Below are 19,319 nucleotides of genomic sequence, written 5' to 3' on the forward strand. Positions count from 1 at the left end.
TATCTATATCGCCAGGTATTAGAAAGTGTGTAAAGGGAAGGGAGGTCACCTAGAAATACAAAATTGAGACTTCCTGTTCCTGTTTACAGCGAAGCAGTCGGAAGATTTGGAATGCCAAACCCTTCGGCTGAATTATTTTCTGTTTGGGGACCCTAAAGGAGCCAGAGCCCACCCCGGAGAGGTGGAATGAAGGAAGAAAATCCCAGAGACTTAGGAGAGTCGGCGGTCTCCCTGAACGGTCCAGGAGAAGCCTTCCAGAAACCAACAGAAGAAAAGGCTAATTCCTTTGTCTAGCCATAGCTGAAAACAACGGAAGTCATAAGCTCTATATTAAGCTGATTTTAAACAGTATGTTTGAATCTGGGTAAGAATATTGATTTTCTCTATCCTACCTATTTTCCCGAAGAAGAAAGTCCCAAAAATAAGAGAGCTCCGGGGGGGGAAAAGAGGAAGGGGTTTCTATTCCCTCCTTTTAGCTATTGGAAGCGGTGAAACTTACCCTTTAGAGCAGGGGTGTCCAAACTTTTTTCAAAGAGGGCCAGATTGGATGAAGTGAACATGCTGGAGGGCCGAACATTTTTCCGAACATTCTTTGAACAATTACAATTAAATGTAAATGAATTATTTTATGCCAAGTTAATTGCAAATGGCATACTTTTCATTTTATAACATAAGATCAACTGACAGCTGAGTTTTCACAATGTATTTTAAATAAATTTTAAAAAAAACCTTACCTGCACTAATGTGAAGGGTGAAACTGATTCAATTCAATTCTCCGTGCTATAGTGTTACGAGCCAGGCAAATGTTGGCAAATGTTATTTGCTTTGACAAGGTCAGACTCTCTGGTAACAGCTCACACACTTCCACCACTTCACAAATTCTGCTAGGCCAGGGCCCTACCTACCCCTGTCCAGCTCACCACATCCCAGCCCATAAAATGGCTGTGAAACACAGAATGCACGCACGTGCACACACACACACACCGGCCCTTCCCTGGACGTCGCCTTCGCCCAGGGGAGCCAGAGGGCTTCGAAGCCGGGGCAGCTCCGGCGGCAAAGAAGGCGCGCCCTCGCTGCACCGGCACAGACGCTGCACCAAGCCCGGGGCGGGGGGGGAGGAGCGCGGCGGTTCGGCCAGGCAGGAAAAGGTGTGGTAATGGCGCCCGGGCTCACAACATGGAGGCGGTGTAGCGAGGCTGACGGTGCGTGCCTGGCCTGGCTGAGCGGGAGAAGGGCCTGGCGGGCAGAGTCTCTGAGCTGGCGCCAGGCAGAGCAGAGCGGGCGCCCCGGCTGAGCTTTGCTCGGCAACAGCGCAGCCCGGCCAGCCACTCCCTCGGCGCTCTTCCCTCACTGGACCGCGGCCGCCTCGCCCTGAGCGTGCGCTTGCTCGCCGCCTCCACGTTGTGAGCCCGGGCGCCGTTACCAGGCGGCGGCCGCTTCCTGCACCTTTTCCTGCCTGGCCGAACCGCCACGCGCTCAGCCAGGCCAGGCGCGCACCGTCAGCCTCGCTGCACCGGCACAGACGCCGCGCAAAGCCCGGGGCGAGGGGAAGGAGCGCGGCGGTTCGGCCAGGCAGCCGGCCCTTCAACCCACCGGAGGAGCGGCAGATGGGCACGGCCGGAGTCGGGAAAGCCACTAGAAAGGGGAGGGGAGTCACCTCGCCCCACCGGGGGGTCGCCCAGCCCGTCCCGGGAGGCTGACATTTCTGCAGCCAAAAAAGTCGTCTCGGATTCCATGGCGGAAGGTCACCCCCGGGACTCCAGCGCCAAGCAGGGCTGAGAAGGGGAGGGGGGGAGAAAGGGAGGGAAGGAGACAGGGAGGGGAAAGGATGAATGGGGGGAGGGAGGGAAGGAGAAAGAGAGAAGGAAGGAAGGAAGGAAGAAGAGAGAATGGAGGCAGGAGAGAGGAAGAAAGAGAAAAGATAGAGAGAGAGAGAGAGAGAGAAAGAAAGAAAGAAAGAAAGAAAGAAAGAAAGAAAGAAAGAAAGAAAGAAAGAAAGAAAGAAAGAAAGAAAGAAAGAAAGAAAGAAAGAAAGAAAAAGAAATCGGAGGCTTGGACAGACCCCGCTCCAGGCTCCGGGGCCGCCGCCACAGAATGCCCAGCCTCGGGGGGGAGTCTTCTGCAGGCGCGCCCTGGCCCCCTCCCCTCCCTTCCCTCCCTCCCGCGGCCCGTCCCCAAGGTGGCGCCCGCGGGTCCCTGGACTCACAGCACGCAGAGGGCGAAGGCGCCGGCCACGCTCTCACTGTCGTGCACCAGGAAGCTGCCGGCCCGCCCGGCCCACACCAGCAGCTCCTCGGCCGCCGCCCGGCTCAGGTCCTTGTGGTACCAGAGCGGCCAGCCCAGCACCGCCGGAGCCCCTGCGCCCGGGAGCCCCAGCGCCGCCGGAGCCGGAGCCGCCGCCATGGGCAGCCGCGGTGTACAGGGAAGGTGCTCAGTGGGACGGGCGGGCAGGCCGAGACCCCCGCCGGCCACCCCCGCCTCGCCCACAGCACCGCATGGCCCGACCAGAGACCCCCGGCCGCTCAGGGCATGCCCGGCTCAGCGGCTCCTCTGGGCTGCGCTCCGGCCGGGATGAGGGTGCGATCCGCTCTCCGCGCGCTTCCCCTGCGCACTGGAGCCGCCCTGGGCCCCGAGCAGGCCTGGCGGAGGAGGAGGAGGAGGCGGAGGAAGCCACATGGAGCCCCGGAGCCTGGCTAGCGGGGTGGGGGCGGCAGCTGGGCTGGCCTGCGCTTCCTGAGGCGGCCCCTTGGCGGGGGAGGCGGGAGCAGCTCCTGAAGGGGCGGCCCTCAATCAGAAGGGAGGGCCGTGGGAGGGCCGCATTTACATACAGCAGGGAGGGCTGTTGAGGGCCGTATTAAACCGCTCCGCGGGCCGCAAATGGCCCGCGGGCCGGACTTTGGACATGCCTGCTTTAGAGAGAGAAAAAAGACTAAAAAGACCTGAAAAATGAACAAATGCTGACATCTACTGGTGGGTGAGGATTTTTGTCTCTGACCTTCAAAGTTCTTAATAAGTACAGCTGTGTAAATAAAGTGAGACTAACAAACCTGAGACAATGAATACTTCATAAGAGGAAATATATGACAAGCGGCAACCATTTCAAAGGACAATGATTTTAAACTACAAAACAACTTTGAGAGTATGAATCAACTTATCTCCAATTTAATCTCACTCCAAGAAATTTCTCAGGAAAATACAGCAGAGATGACTGAACATAATTCTGAGGATAGTGACTTAAAGATGGAACCGTATAAAATAAAAAATCATGATTTAATTCAAGTGGGAGATATTTTAATGCGCCCAAGCAACTTTGAAGATAAGAAAAAAGATGAGAAAAAATACTTTACAGAGAAACGAATGATGCAGCAAAATACATTGATTAAAAAAGGCACTGGCCAGAGAAAAAAGATTAAAATGGAAACCAAGAAAATAGATGATGGGACTTATCAGAGAGAATACTTAAAAAAGAAACATTTGTTTGAATATGGCTAAAGAAATGGAAAAACTACAACTTTTAGAGGGATGAATTTTTTAACTAATACAATGTTTTTTTTCCTTTCTGTAAAAAAAAAAAAGAAAGCTGAAATGATTTAAACAAAGCAAACGTTTTAGGTATTTAAATGTGACTGATAAGAAAAGCATAATAATAAAAAATGTGTTTTGAATTAGAGTTAAAGGATTAGGTGATTAGATCTATTGAATGGAATGCTTAAAGTTTAAATAGATTAAATATATTCTCAGCTATGATTAAAAAGAATAAGAAATTGAGGGAATAAATATATATTAAGTTAGAGGGATACATATTTTAAGTAGTATGTTATTTTTTGTATTTCATTGCTTTTTTTTCTTTCTTCTTTTTCTCCTCTTTTTCGTCTCTCTTCGTTTCTCTTTCTACTCTTTTATCTATTGCTTAAGAAATATAAAAGTATGAGAGGGCTTATATGGAAAAAATAGAATTAAATCCACCAATGTAAATGTAATTGATTGTAGAGAAAACTTTCACTAGTAAGAATATTTAGAAATTGGGGAAAAAATAAACTGAAATAAGTACAGTAACAGGATTTATGATAAGGCAACTAAAATGATTAATAGGAAAAACTATATACTTAATTGTTATTTATCAAAATAATGAGAATTGTTTTAATCTAATGTTTGCAAAGAAGGATACTTTGGGGAAAGGGGAAATCAGCTGAAATTAACATATGGAATATAGATTATAGAAATCAATTGTTAAAGATTGTTTTACAAATGTTACTCAGACAACATACTGTTTACTAATTACTGAATGATTTATGTTCTGTTAAAAAAACCAATAAAAATAAAATATATAAAAAAAAAGAAAAAGAAAAAGAAATATAAAATTGAGAACTTTCAAATGTTTAATTTTAATATTAATGCAAAATTAAAGCTGGAAAAATATATAAGGTGTTTGATGTCTTAAAATGGAATGTTAAAATATAAAATATATTAAAGTATTGATAAATGTAAGAAAACTACTTAATAACTGATGGATAAAAATAAGAAGTATGTTTATTTAGATAAGAAATAATATGTATCAAAGGAAAAAAGAGAGGAAATTCTGGTTATAATAAATTGAAGATTTGTAATAATATGTATTTGTACGAAATGGAACTATTGTAACCCAGACACCACATTGCTTTTTAGATACTATTGTAATATTGGAAAATCAATAAAAAACTTATTTAAAAAAAGGCAAATGAAATGTAGAAGAAAAATGCCTTCCAGTTTCTTGATTGAAAGATAGATACTGAAGTTACAAATGATCTTATTTAAGAAAACAAAAGACCGATTAAACAGACACTAAGCAGCAACCAACAATTTATTTACCAGATCAACAGAAAACAGGATCAGTTAATTACCTTGTGCTCTTGATAAAAATCTGGAATCATACAACTACAGAATTAGAAGGGACCTCAGTGGTTATAATTCAATTCTTTGTAATATTTGAGCATTTTATATTAAATATGGAGAGAAGAGATTAGTTCTATAATTAATATCTGTATTCAATATTAGTGGATATCTAAAGAATAATTTGTCTGGCAATATCACTATTTATTTTTACACTACATGAAGCAAAAGAGCACTTAAAATTTCTGATTTTTGCACAGTGTCATCTATCCACATGTACCTTTTATTGAACAAAACTTATTTTAAGGGTCAAAACATTTTGGACACATTGGAAATTCTAAAATCAGGTGGTGGATAAATTATTTCTGTTCTTATAAAATAACTGTTATGATGGCCATGGGACAAATCACTTATTTATTAGAAAGTGAAATAATCTCTGTACATGTTTCCTACCAATTTCAGGAGCTCAAGGGAATTCCTATAAATACATATGATGGTAGATATTGGTGATTTGCCTTCAAAATACCAGTTTTCAACTTGAATATTGTTAACATGTTTTTAAACAAATGAGATAGGGAGCCTGGTCTGCACCAGTGAAGGTTTATGGGAGCACATGGTATTGGTCAACATTGTATTATCTATCATTTATATGTAAATAAAAGACTATGCTTACCTTATGTTTTTCCATAAGTGCTACCATTTCAGTAATCTTGTGCTGACATCGAATATCTATTTCTTTCTGCATTGCCATTGCTTCATTTGTTAAAGAATTCATTGTTTCTATCTAGTAACAAGACAAAATATATGACTGAAAGTGTTTAAATGAGAGAAAATGATTAAATGAATTTAATTAAACTAATATACATTGAATTATCTATATTTTTAATATAGTAATTTTCAGTAGTCATATATTCTGAATGCTCAGACAAAACCAATCAATATAAGGCAACCTTAGCTTCAAACAGGCATTTGGAATTTGAATCTATCCTGACTGTATTTGATATGGAGCTACTACTATACATCCTTAGGAGGGAAACATAACTGAAATATTATTTATTATTCCTTAAATTTTTATCCCCTATAGGTTAACTCTGGCCAGAGTCCCATTATTCCATTACGCCATTCCCATACATACATTTTTACTCATAAAAAACAGTTCTACAAGAATCTAGGAACCAAGCCATTAATGGCTTTAATGTTCCAAAATAATACTGAAGACACTTGGAGATATGATTCTAATATGATAGTGTTTATTTTTCAGTGCAAGAGTTGCTGTATCCTGTACCAGCTGTAGCTTATATTGAAATGTTCTCCTATACAGAGTGCACTGCAAAGGTGATGAGGATATGAGTTTCCATTACAAACTCCTGCTCCAGGTAGGGCTGCAATGGACACACCAAGCAAAGCTGGAGAAAGGTTCTCCTGATCACAGCCTCCACCTGCCCATCCACCAATAGCTGGGAATCTAGGAAGACATATCACAAAGCTGCTTCTTCAGGAGTGGCTCCCCATTCAGACTTAAAAAAGGAACAAAGAACTAGATAACTTCCAAACAAGTAACAATTTTGTATTGTTTGAGTTCAACCTCAGCTTGTTTCATCTTTTCCAGATGCTCACTGCCATCAGGGTAAAGCCAATCAATACCTTGACAGCTTTTTAGTTCAACGTATAGATGTACAACTGAGTATCATTAATGTACTAGTGATATGTCACCCCAAACTGATATAATGTACTTATCCAGCAGTCTCATAGTGACGTTAAACAACAGTTGGAAAAATAGATACTTGGGAGAGCCCATAAGGGACTGCCCAAGGAGTAGACCACTCTTCCCCGACAACTATCTAGAACTTCTGTCTAATGCAGAAGCAAAACCACTTAAAATATGCCTCCATTCCCAACTTCCAATGATATATCAGTAGGATACATGGCCAAGGAATCAAATGCCATCAACAAATTAAATATGACCTATAAATAGTGCACTCCTTCCAGCCAGCCCCAATAAATGTCATCTATCAGAGCAACCAGTACTGCCTCAATCCCATTTTGGTGCATGAATCCTAAAAAACCAGATAATTCATTTCCTCTGGGACACTTTGTAGTTGAAAGTGTCTCAACAACCTTCTCAACGACCATCACTAAAGAGGAAAGGCCAGGTACAAAGCAAAATTATCCAGTGTAATTTAGTGCAAGAAAGGCCTCCATTCCAGATATAATAATGATAGCTTCTGTTCCATTTTATTAACTTTTTCACTGATAACTTTTTTTCTGCTTTTCAATCTGTATCTTTGGTAAACACAAGGGAAAATAAAAGGAATATTTATTATTTTCAGTAAGTTTTTTGTTCTTATTGTTGTTGAAATGAGATTATCCAGATGCCTTTTACTCTCCTATTGAACTCAAAGCCAGGCATCATCCTCTGGGAAGAAAGAGACACTCAACAATGCAACACAGAAATTCAAAAAACATCCCAATGTATACCTACAACCAGTGTGATGTAGTTGTTAAGGTAGGAATATACAGATTCAGATTTAAATCTACCTTTATCTACAGAGGTTCACTTGTTGATTTTGGGCCAATAACTTACTTTCAACCCAATTTATCTCACTAGGTAGGTGATATAGATAAAATTAGAAGGAAGGTGGGATATAAATACTTTTTTCTATTTTGTTTTCTCTTCTTGAAAATGGGAATAAGTTGAGATTGGACAGAGAAGCATCTGATGCACGTGCAAGGTTAATTTTATTTTGCAGTTGTGATCTGTTTGTAATATTGCTCCCTTTTCATTTTATAAACTCATTATTTAATATAGTAATACTTTCTTTTGCCCTACACTAGACCTTATTGTATTTTATCAGCAATATAAGCTGAAATTTGTATTGAAATTGTCAGATACTGTATTTTCCGGCGTATGACGACTTTTTAACCCATGAAAATCTTCTCAAAAGTTGGGGGGTCGTCTTATACGCCCAGTCGTCTTATACAAAGGATTGCCGGAGGGCGACACCCAAGGGGAGGGCCTAATCTGTGGGCGCACCTGCCCTTTGGAACCAGTTACCCGTAGAGCTCAGGACTGCCCCAGATTTTCATTCATTCCTCCGGGACCTGAAGACCTGGCTCTTTGAGCTTTCCAGCCAGGACTGAGAACTTTTAATTTTTAACCTATTGTAATTGGGTTTTTTAATTAGAGTTAAGGGTTTTAGATTTTAATTAAGGATAATTTAATTTATTTTAATTTGTTATTAACTTTTGTATTGTTATATTGTTTTAATCGCCTTGTGAACCGCCCTGGGTCCTATGGGAGAAGGGCGGTATATAGGTTTAAATAATAATAATAATAATAATAATAATAATAATAATAATAATAATAATAATAATAATAATAATAATAATAATACGCCAGAAAATAGTACATAAATCAATCAAGCGCACCCGTTCTTACAAAGCAACTTCAAGCCTCCTTAGTCCAGTCCCCCCTCCAACGTCTCTCCCTTCCCACCCCCAAGAGCCTTTAAGCCCTTTCCCCTCCCCCTTGCAAACGCTAGACCCCGGGAGCAGCAGGAAGCCCCTCCCCCTTGCCCAAGCAGCATCTGAGCATAAGCAGAGCACGCCCTGCTACCCGCTCTCTCTCCCGGCAGTCTGGACAGCGGTACTTGGTGGCCTGGCGCCCCTCTTGCCCGCAGACCACGTAGCGGCCCTCACCAGCCAGCCTCGGCATGGCCGCCCCAAGCCCGGCTCTCCAGCGCGTCTTCCGGGCCCGCCTGGCCGACCACCTCCTGGGTGGGGCTTGGCTCCAGACGCAGCGGCTGCTCCGTCTGCAAATGTACTCTCAAAGCCAGATTGCGCTCAGCTGTGCAGGCTGCCAAAAGGCGGGGACTCGGAGTTCCCGCAGTGGTTGCGGCTTCTGGCGTGCCGTTTGCAGAGTCTGGCCTGGAAGAGCGCGTCATGTGAACGCAGCTCTTGCGTTTATTCCAAAGGGTGGGTGGAAGGAAAAGCCCCTTTGGGCTTCAAAAGGGAGGCTTTGCACCATCTGCATCAGACGGGGCTGAATCGGGCTTGTGTCGGACACTTGGCAACTGGCATGTAAGTATTTTCTGGCGTATAAGACGAAAAATCTTGAAAATCTTCTCAAAAGTCGGGGGTCGTCTTATACACCGTCGTCTCATACACCGGAAAATACGGTAATTACCTTTGTTTCCAAAGAGAAGCCTAAAAGATATTTTGTCCCCTATCAAACTGTAGATGTGAGAAGAAAGCATTTATTCTTGCTCTCATTATTAAAACTTTGATGCTATACAGTGTTTTGATTAAAGTTTAAGACTACAACATCCTAGTTACGGCCATGAGTCTATAGGAATGGAAGAGAGACAGATTAAAGCTAAAGGTTGTTTGCTGTTGTTGGCTTAAAATGGCATTCATTGTTTCATTAAATCCTCTCTCTATATACAATTTTGCATAAGTTTCTAAGAACTATCTCAGCTTCCCCCTTTTCCCAAAATTTAGAAATTTGCTTCTAAAATTAATTGTAAAGATGAAATATAATGCTTCTTCACTCATCCCATATCAGTCTTCTACATCTTATTTCCTGAGAACATTTTGAAGACAAAGCAACATTAACAAATAGTGAACCTTTAAAGAACTCATAAACACAAACCATACAATGAAATACTGTATACAAGTATGGCAAAGTAAATTGTGCAGTTCTATAAAATACCAAAAACATCAATTCTCACCTCCTTGAGAAGTCTTTTTTCATTTGTCTTAGCCATCTCAATTTCATTTTTATAGTTGTCACTTGTTTCTTTGTGTAACTTATTTATGTTTTCTAACTCTAATTGGAAATTATTCACCTTTCAAGAAAAACAAAAACAAGTTTATTCCTATTCATAATAATCAAGGGCTATGTCCAAACAGCATCATTTACTTCCTATCAACTTTTCGTACATTTCTATAATATGAATTCTGCTTCTGCATTTTCCTTGCAGCAAACTACAGAAGTAGTGATATATTCCTAAGTTTTATAGATTTTTGCAACTCAAATATGGTAATCTTAACGATTTCCAAATGGGATCCCAAAGTAGTTGAGGAATTGAGAAGGACATGAAATAATGGATTAATTATTGTTTAAACTTTGTATCCCTGAGAAGGCCATAGTAGTAAAATGGTAATTCATTTTTTGTTGTTAAATGCCATCATGTACCATACCTTGCAGATCTAATTCCTCAAATTTGTATTATTCTTACAATTTTTTTTACTGATGAAAAAATAGGTATGCCTACCTTTCCTTCACTAATATTCAGTTGCTTGCTTTCAGATGCAAGGTTTTTTTTCAAGCTTTTATTCTAGTAACAATTATTAATGAAAAATTTATTTATACATTTAATTATACACCAATATTTATGCAATTATAACTATAATAAAATTAACTCTGCCCAACATCATGTGAGCCATGAAAAAGTGCAGTTCTTTTAAGAAGCAATCAGCAATCACAAGGAGTTGCTCCTGCTGTATCCTTGCTATCTTCAGTTCCTATTTTTCATTTATGTTTATAGAAATCTTTTGGTTAATAATATGGAATCCAGATTAAATCTAGATCAAACGTCATTGCATTGTAGTAACATAATCATAATATACCATAGCCTGAAATATCATTTTTCCCTACAAGTGGAATAGTTGAAAGTTTAAAGGAAAAAAAAAGCATTCTTGCATGCATATATAGCACACATATTTTACAGATATTTAATACAAGTATCTACTTTATTCCCACTTCTATTTTGTCCCTAAAAGGGGAAGGGACTTCTTTAGTTACCAGTTCCATACAAAGCCAGAATTTATTCTAACACATTACAGAATAAACTTTAAGCTACTCATGTGAACTGAGATAACATTTTGAATTACCATATTCCATTGACAATTTAGTAATTTTTATACTTATTTTTAAAATGTACATGCAGTTAAATTATATTTACAAAATATTTGTATTTTGATTTGATCGAAACATTTAGTCTTCAACTTTAATAGGGCAAATTTGAATGAAAAATTTAATAGATACTGTATATGCTATGTTTTATACAAGAATTATGTATACTTATATGTTTATCAGTTCTTACTTCTTGCTGTAGTGCTTCAATATTCTTGATTTTCATTTCAATCTGCTTCTTTAAAGTATTAACCTAAAAGTATTTAACACATATTTCAAACAGTAATAATATATCACATAATTATTCTAGATGTAATCCTTTTGTTTGGATAGCTGATTTGAAATATTTCTTCTCATTATGGTTTATTCAAAACTTGCTATGACTGCAGGTCTGAAAACTGTTTTATCTTCAATATAAAAACCAAACCATTTGTTGAGATTAAATGCAATTTAAGCATGTGCCCAAATATTTATTTGAAACAAAGGAAGATATATGAGTTGTGTACATTGAATGCTTACTCATTTATTACTTTTGATTACAAGTATTAAATGTATAGAAAAACAAAAGTTGCAATAAACATTTTCAGTGATTAATTAATAATACATTTCTGTTTGATTCAAAGATACATCCTGAAAAACTTCAAAAAAATGGATAAATATCGAAATTCATATAAAGCCTGATAGGTAGATTTTTATATTTTCATACCTTGCTTTCTAATGTTTTCAGTTGTTTTTCCTTTTTTGAAATTTCATTTTCAATATTTCTAACCTAGAAAGATATTATAAATGTTGACAAATATATTATAAAATTCACTATTATTTTCATTATTCTATTTTAAAACTGTGAGAACCTTTTTTAACAGATGTGGAGATGTATATTTTTTTAATTTTCTAATGGCATTTGAAGGACTAATACATTAATTGTTTGATAAACATTTCCTTTCCATTTAATTCATGAATCATTACGTAATAATATTTTTGGTAGTCTCTAAACTATGATGCTTTTTAAAAGTAAACTGTGATGAAAGCGCCACATTTATAATTGACCCTTCTTAATTAAATAAATATAAATATCTATATAACAAATTCAAAATATGTTAATTCTCCATGTTGTTTCTCAGAAACTGCACTAAATATAACTGGAAATAGAACCAATGATTTGGGCTTTTGTTGTATTGAGCATTCTTACACCAATTATACAGTCTTGACCCCATCTCTACATTTTTCCACACATACTTTTTCATATCCCAGTCCCACTACACCAGATTATTTTTATAATTTTCATAATATATTCCCAATTCATATCAATATAATAAAGGTAATTGAAACTTGCTTTTCTGCACAGGAATCTTCATATCTTTACACAAGCATTCATTCTTTGCAAAGAATCACATACTATGTACTACTTTTTATCATAATTTGCATATATTAACATTTCTATGTTAAACAGTGTGATATCATACATTTTCTTCATTTTCATCAACTTTCTTTTTTACTTCTTCATCCTTTTGTTTTAGTTTCTCCTTTACTTCCTCTAATTCACTGCTATGTAACAAAAAAATAAATGCAATTACTTCCCTGCATCTATAAAATATTTACAATGAAGACATTGCTAAATTCATGCAGAAATGGATATCTTCATACTCATCTAATAATTTTAGATTGATATATTGTGTGATCATGCTTGCACAGATAACAAAACCTTCCTTTTGTTATCTGCTCCCTTATCTATTGCATTTTTTAAGTGAACAATCACTATTAGAGATGCTAGTGAAGACGTACTGCTATATCCAAATTGTGAAGATCTACCCTAATGAAAATTATAAAGAGCAACATCCATCAGGATATATTTACTCCTAAATAAGATGTAACAGAGAAAGGACCTTCTGATTTAAGTTGTTAATTAAATGAAATACAATCTTCAGGAAAGTAACATTTAGTTCAATAGTTCAAATAAAATGCTAGAAAGGCTTTTGGCAAGGGAATGATACAGCATCCCATGTTCCTTTTGTCTGATATCTGAAAATATAATATTAGTAAAGCTAGGGCAACGGCTCCCAACCTTTTTTATACCCCGCACCCCTAGAACGCTTCTGATATATTCTTGTACCTTACAAAAGTTCAAAATAGCAAATTATGCATATACACTATAATTTTGAAACTTCTAAACCCAAATTTTCACACCCCCTGGAAGAGGGCACCCCCAGTTGGGAACCTCTGAACTAGTTAGAAGGGACCATAACAAATATAATGGGTTAGAGATCCAGGCTTCCAAGTTTCCAGGAATTCTCTGGCATTTTTGGATTTTAATTTGTCTAGGGAGGTCACCGTTCCCTAGTTGAAACTATGGTTAAATGTATCCACATGTTGTGAATTTAAAGAGTTTTCATCATGTTTTCCGACTTCTAGTTGGTGTTCATGAAAATTCCTTAATTTCACAATACATGGACAGACTTAATCATAGTTTAAATACAGCTTCAACTGGGAAACTGTGACCATTCTAAACCAAGACAAAACCAGAAATTGCTGGAAGCCTGACACTCAAGACAAATCATCTAGCAACAAGACAAAGACATAAACAACATCTGCATTCCATTCAAAAGAAACAATGAACAAGCTAAAAAGGGGAACAAAAGACCAAAACACCTTATCAGCAATCAAAACCCAAATGAGCAGATATTAACACCAAGTATAATATTAGACTAACAATCATGAAGCAAACAATACTACAATTGAGATACTGACAAACAAGCTAACGGTAAACAGCCCATCGAAAACATCACCAAGGCCCCTCCCACCAACACAAACAGGGCAAGCCACTAGAATAGAAAATGAAAGTAAATTCCACTCCCTACTAGCATGGAAGGTGTTTGGATAATGAAACATCTGTAAGAAAACAATGAAGCTCAGTGAGCACCAATGACACTTCACTTACGTCTCTGCTAGCTTCCCCATTGACTTTGCTTGTGGGAAGCTGGCAGAGGTTACAAATGTAATCACATGACCATGAGACACCAAGTGTCTGGATCATGAGAGTGACTGCAGAGATGGCCAGAATTTTGAGGATGGATTATAAGTACTACTCCTTCAGCACCATCATAATTTTTAACTTTTGCTGAACAAGTGATTGTTAATCAAAGTCTATCAGTGTAGCCAAATAATGCACATAATATACACTATAAATATGAATTGGGAGTAGTGGTATACAACTTTCTGTTTCTCTAAAATACATGGCAACTCAGAATAGGGCAGTGATTCTTCAATCTATATTAACAGAATTCAGCTATTTCTCACAATAGCTTTTTCACAATTAAACATGAGCCAATCAATTAAACATCATCAGTTAAACATGAGTCAGCAGTGTGTGGCAGCAGCCAAAAAAGCTAATACAATCTTTTGTTGTATAAATAAAGGCATAGAATCAAAATCACATGAAGTATTAGTACCATTTTATAAAACCTTAGTAATACCACATAAGGAATACTGGAACCAGTTTTGGTCACCACATTACAAAAAAGATGTTGAGAATTTGAAAAAAATGCAAAGAGCAACTAAGATGATTAAGGGCCTGGAGACAAAAACATGAAAAATGGTTGCAGAAATTGGGTATGGCCAGTCTAGAAATAGAAGGACTAGGGGTGTCATGAGGGCAGTATTCCAATATATGAGGGGCTGCCACAAAGAAGAGGTGGTCAATTTATTTTCCAAAGCACCAAAAGCAAGACAAGAAACAATGGATGGAAACTAATCAAGGAGAGAAGCAACCTGGAATTAAGGAGAAACTTCCTAACAGTGAGGACAATTAACCAGTGGAACAGCTTGCCTTCAGAAGTTGTGGGTGCTTCATCACTGAAGTTTTTAAAGAAAAGACTGGACAGTCACTTGTCTGAAATGGTATAGAGCAGACATGTCAAACTTGCGACGTCACATGCCCTCGCGCAACAAGTTGGAACAGTTTTGCCATTGCCAGCAATGGGGTGGGCGTGGTTTCCGGATGATGCATCCAACCCGTGGGCCGGCAGTTTGACACCCCTGGTACAGAGTCTCCTGCTTGAGCAGGAGGTCCCTTCCAGCTCTAATCCGATTAATTAACCATTTATGCAAGATAGATTCAAGGAAGCAATTGTAAACCCTCTGCCACCCTTTCCCTTGTTACTCTTGGCACAGGTAAGAGGGAGAACCAGTTGTTAATCACTCTCCTGAAGAAGTGGCAAGATGGGTTGAGAGTTCAAGGATTAATGTTTTTATTATTTGCTCTTACTTTTTATTATGCACTCCATCCTTGTACCACATTCAAAAAAAGTATGCCTCCCACAAGAGTCCAAATTATTAAAGGTTGGAATTGGAATTTCTCACAGGACCATAAAACTTTAGGTAAATCAGTCCTATTAGAGAAATAGAAGGAAGATATAGAAGACAGAAGACTGTGTCAAACAAGCCTCCTTCACAACAAAATTTGCCTAAATGATTGGAAGAGCTGTTTTGAAATACAAAGTAAGGAAGCTGAACCATAGAGCTTCAAAGCTCTTCTGCTTCTGGATCTTCCTTTCTTTTCTTCCCTTTTAAATTAATTTCCTTCACAACTTCTTTTGGACAGGCAAATTGACTCTTCTCAACCTACTTCACTATGCCACATTTGTGTGTATATATTATGCACTTTCAATACAAAAAATCTGAACAATCAGGAATATGGTGTTTCTTTATTAATCTATGTAAGAAATATATACATATCTGAATAATGGCCATCTTTAGCTTGTCAACCAGTTTCCCAGTTTAACATTCACAACCAACCTATATAAAATTGATATGTCACTCCAATATATAACATAAGACTGTAACATCTATCCTGTTTTGTATTGGACAATAAAAGGTGTTTTACTTTTTTTTTTGTTGTTAGTTGCAAAGTCGTGTCTGACCCATCGCGACCCCATGGACAATGTTCCTCCAGGCCTTCCTGTCCTCTACCATCTTCTGGAATCCATTTAGGCTCATGCCTATTGCTTCAGTGACTCCATCCAACCACCTTTCTCTGTCGTCCCCTTCTTCTATTGCCCTCAACCTTTCCCAGCATTAGGCTCTTCTCCAGTGAGTTCTTCCTTCTCATTAGGTGGCCAAAGTATTTGAGTTTCAACTTCAGGATCTGACCTTCTAAAGAGCAGTCAGGGTTGATCTCCTCTAGGACTGACCGGTTTGATCGCCTTGCAGTCCAAGGGACTCGCAGGAGTCTTCTCCAGCACCATAGTTTAAAGGCCTCAATTCTTTGGCGCTCAGCCTTTCTTATGGTCCAACTTTCACAGCCATACATTGCAACTGGGAAGACCATAGCCTTAACTATGCGCAATTTTATTGGCAGGGTGATGTCTCTGCTTTTTAGTGTGCTGTCTAGATTTGCCATGGCTTTTCTCCCCAGGAGCGTCTTTTAATTGCTTGGCTGCAGTCCCCATCTGCAGTGATCTTGGAGCCCAGGAAAATAAAATCTGTCACTACCTCCATTTCTTCCCCATCTATTTGCCAGGAATTGAGAGGGCCGGATGCCATGATCTTGGTTGTCTTAATGTTTAGTTTCAACCCAACTTTTGCACTCTCCTTCTTCACTCGCAACAAGAGTGAAGTTCTTCTTCACTTTCTGCCATTAGAGTGGTATCATCTGCATATCTTAGGTTGTTGATATTTCTCCTGGCAATCTTAATTCCAACTTTTGATTCATCTAGCCCTGCCTTTCTCATGATGTGCTCTGCATATAAGTTAAACAGGCAGGGTGACAGTATACAGCCTTGCTGGACTCCTTTTCCAATTTTGAACCAATCAGTGCTTCCGTGTCCAGTTCTCACTGTTGCTTCTTGACCCGCATATAGGTTTCTCAAGAGACAAATAAGATGGTCTGGTACTCCCATCTCTTTAAGAACTTGCCACAGTTTGTTGTGATCCACACAATCAAAGGCTTTAGCATAGTCAATGAAGCAGAAGTGGATGTTTTTCTGGAACTCCCTAGCTTTCTCCATGATCCAGCGTATGTTGGCAATTTGATCTCTAGTTCCTCTGCCTCTTCAAAATCCTGCCTGTACTTCTGGTAGTTCTCGATCCACATACTGCTGGAGTCTAGCTTGTAGGATTTTAAGCATAACTTTACTAGCATGTGAAATGAGTGCAATGGTGCGATAGTTTGAACATTCTTTGGCACTGCCTTTCTTTGGAATTGGAATGTAAACTGATCTTTTCCAATCCTGTGGCCACTGTTGAGTTTTCCAAATTTGCTGGCAAATTGAGTGTAGCACTTTTACTGCATCGTCTTTTAAGATTTTGAATAGCTCAGCTGGAATACTGTCACCTCCACTAGCTTTGTTGTTGCTCAGCTTTCCTAAGGCCCATTTCACTTCACATTCTAGGATGTCTGGCTCGAGGTTAGTGACCACCTCATTGTGATTACCAGGGACGTTAAGCTCCTTCTTGTATAGTTCTTCTGTGTAATTTTGCCACCTCTTCTTAATCTCATCTGCCTCTGTTAGGTCCCTGCCATTTTGGTCCTTTATCATGCCCATTTTTGCATGAAACGTTCCCTTCATCTCTCCAATTTTCTTGAAGAGATCTCTACTCCCTATTTTATTGTTTTCTTCTATTTCTTTGCACTGTTCATTTAAGAAGGCATTCTTATCTCTTCTAGCTATTCTCTGGAATCCTGCATTCAATTGGGTGTATCTTTCTTTTTCTCCCTTGCCTTTCGCTTCTCTCCTGTCCTCAGCTATTTGCAAAGCTTCCTCAGACAGCCATTTTGCTTTCTTGCATTTCTTTTTCTTTGGGATGTTTTAGTTGCTACCTCTGTACAATGTTGCTAACCTCCGTCCATAGTTCTTCAGGCACTCTATCAGATCTAATTCCTTAAATCTATTTGACACCTCTACTGTATATTCAACAGGGATATGATTTAATTGATACCTGAGTGGCCTAGTGCTTTTCCCTACTTTCTTCAGTTTAAACCTAAATTTTGCAACAAGAAGCTCATGGTTTGAGCCACAGTCAGCTCCTGGTCTTGTTTTTATTGACTGTATAGAGCTTCTCCATCTTTGGCTGCAGAGCACATAGTCAATCTGATTTCTGTGTTGACCGTCTGGTGATGACCATGTGTAGAGCCATCTTTTGGGTTGTTGGAAAAGAGTGTTTGCTATCACCATCGTATTCTCTTGACAAAATTCTATCAGCCTGTGCCCTGCTTCATTTTGTACTCCAAGGCCAAACTTGCCTGTTATTCCAGTTATCTTTTGGCTTCCTACTTTAGCATTCCAATCCCCCATGATAATAAGGACATCATTTTTTGGTGTTAGTTCTATAAGGTGCTGTAGGGCTTCATAGAACTGGTCAATTTCATCCTCTTCAGCACCGGTGGTTGGGGCATAGACTTGGACTACTGTGATATTGAATGGTTTGCCTTGGATTCGAACTGAGATCATTCTGTCATTTGGGGGATTGTATCCCAGTATTGCTTTTTCTACTCTTTTATTGACTATGAAGGTTACTCCATTTCTTCTGAGGGATTCTTGCCCGCAGTAGTATACCTGATGGTCATTTGAATTAAATTCACCCATTCCTGTCCATTTTAGTTCGCTGATTCCTAAGATGTCAATGTTTAGTCTTGTCATCTCTTGTTTGACCATGTCCAGCTTTCCTTGATTCACGGATCTTACATTCCAGGTTCCTATGGAGAAAAAATATTTACAGCATCGGACTTTCCTTTCACCACCAGATACATCCACAGCTGAGCGTCCTTTCGGCTTTGGCCCAGTCGCTTCATTCTTTCGGGCACTACTAGTACTAGCTCTTCCCCAGTAGCATATTGGACACCTTCCGACCTGAGGGGCTCATCTTCCAGCGTCATATCTTTTTTCCTTTTGGTACTGTCCATTGGGTTTTCATGGCAAAGATACTGGAGTGGGTTGCCATTTCCTTCTCCAGTGGATCACATTTTGTCAGAACTCTCTGCTATGACCTGCCCGTCTTGGGTGGCCCTGCACGGCATAGCTCATAGCTTCATTGAATTATGCAAGCCCCTTCGCCACAACAAGGCAGTTTTAATTCTAAAGCTATACATATGAATACATATACATGCATACACACACAAACACACACACGGAGAGAAAGAGACATATATACACACATCCATACATACATACAAATTTACATTAGGAAAAGGTATTAGTAAATATTGTAAGAATAGGACTATGAAATTAGAATCTATTCTCAAAAAGAACATTATATAGTAACTTGAAACTTAAATTTTATTGAACATACCACAGTAAACATTCTTATTCTGGCTTACCTTAATAGGAGGTTTGTTTGTTTTAAAACGTTAATTTGATTTTTGGCTTCTTCATCTGTATTTTTAACATTCTGAACAAAAAGACAAGCAACTAAATGTAGAAAATGCAAAACTATAAATTAAGTATATATGACTCTGTGTGTGTGTGTGTGTGTTTGTGTGTGATATATAATATATATATATATATTAAAGCATCAGACTAGAACTTTGGAGACCATAAAT

The 19,319-nt window shown here is 39.0% G+C and overlaps 1 protein-coding gene across 1 annotated transcript in view; it reads right to left on the reverse strand.

Annotated features, from left to right (window-relative positions):
• Window positions 1-19,319, reverse strand: part of SYCP1 (synaptonemal complex protein 1) — a gene marked incomplete at its 3' end in the record, with an annotated part of 71,380 nt that overhangs the window by 14,787 nt on the left and 37,274 nt on the right. Inside the window, exons 18-24 of the mRNA XM_083360198.1 lie at window positions 19,098-19,168; window positions 12,250-12,331; window positions 11,493-11,555; window positions 10,977-11,039; window positions 10,146-10,208; window positions 9,600-9,716; window positions 5,543-5,653 (exon numbers count right to left, since the gene is read on the reverse strand). Coding sequence (XP_083216324.1) covers window positions 5,543-5,653; window positions 9,600-9,716; window positions 10,146-10,208; window positions 10,977-11,039; window positions 11,493-11,555; window positions 12,250-12,331; window positions 19,098-19,168 — 570 coding nt within the window. The remainder of the gene's footprint in view (window positions 1-5,542; window positions 5,654-9,599; window positions 9,717-10,145; window positions 10,209-10,976; window positions 11,040-11,492; window positions 11,556-12,249; window positions 12,332-19,097; window positions 19,169-19,319) is intronic.

This window comes from Vipera ursinii (assembly GCF_947247035.1).
Source record: "Vipera ursinii genome assembly, chromosome: 3".
Taxonomy (NCBI): domain Eukaryota; kingdom Metazoa; phylum Chordata; class Lepidosauria; order Squamata; family Viperidae; genus Vipera; species Vipera ursinii.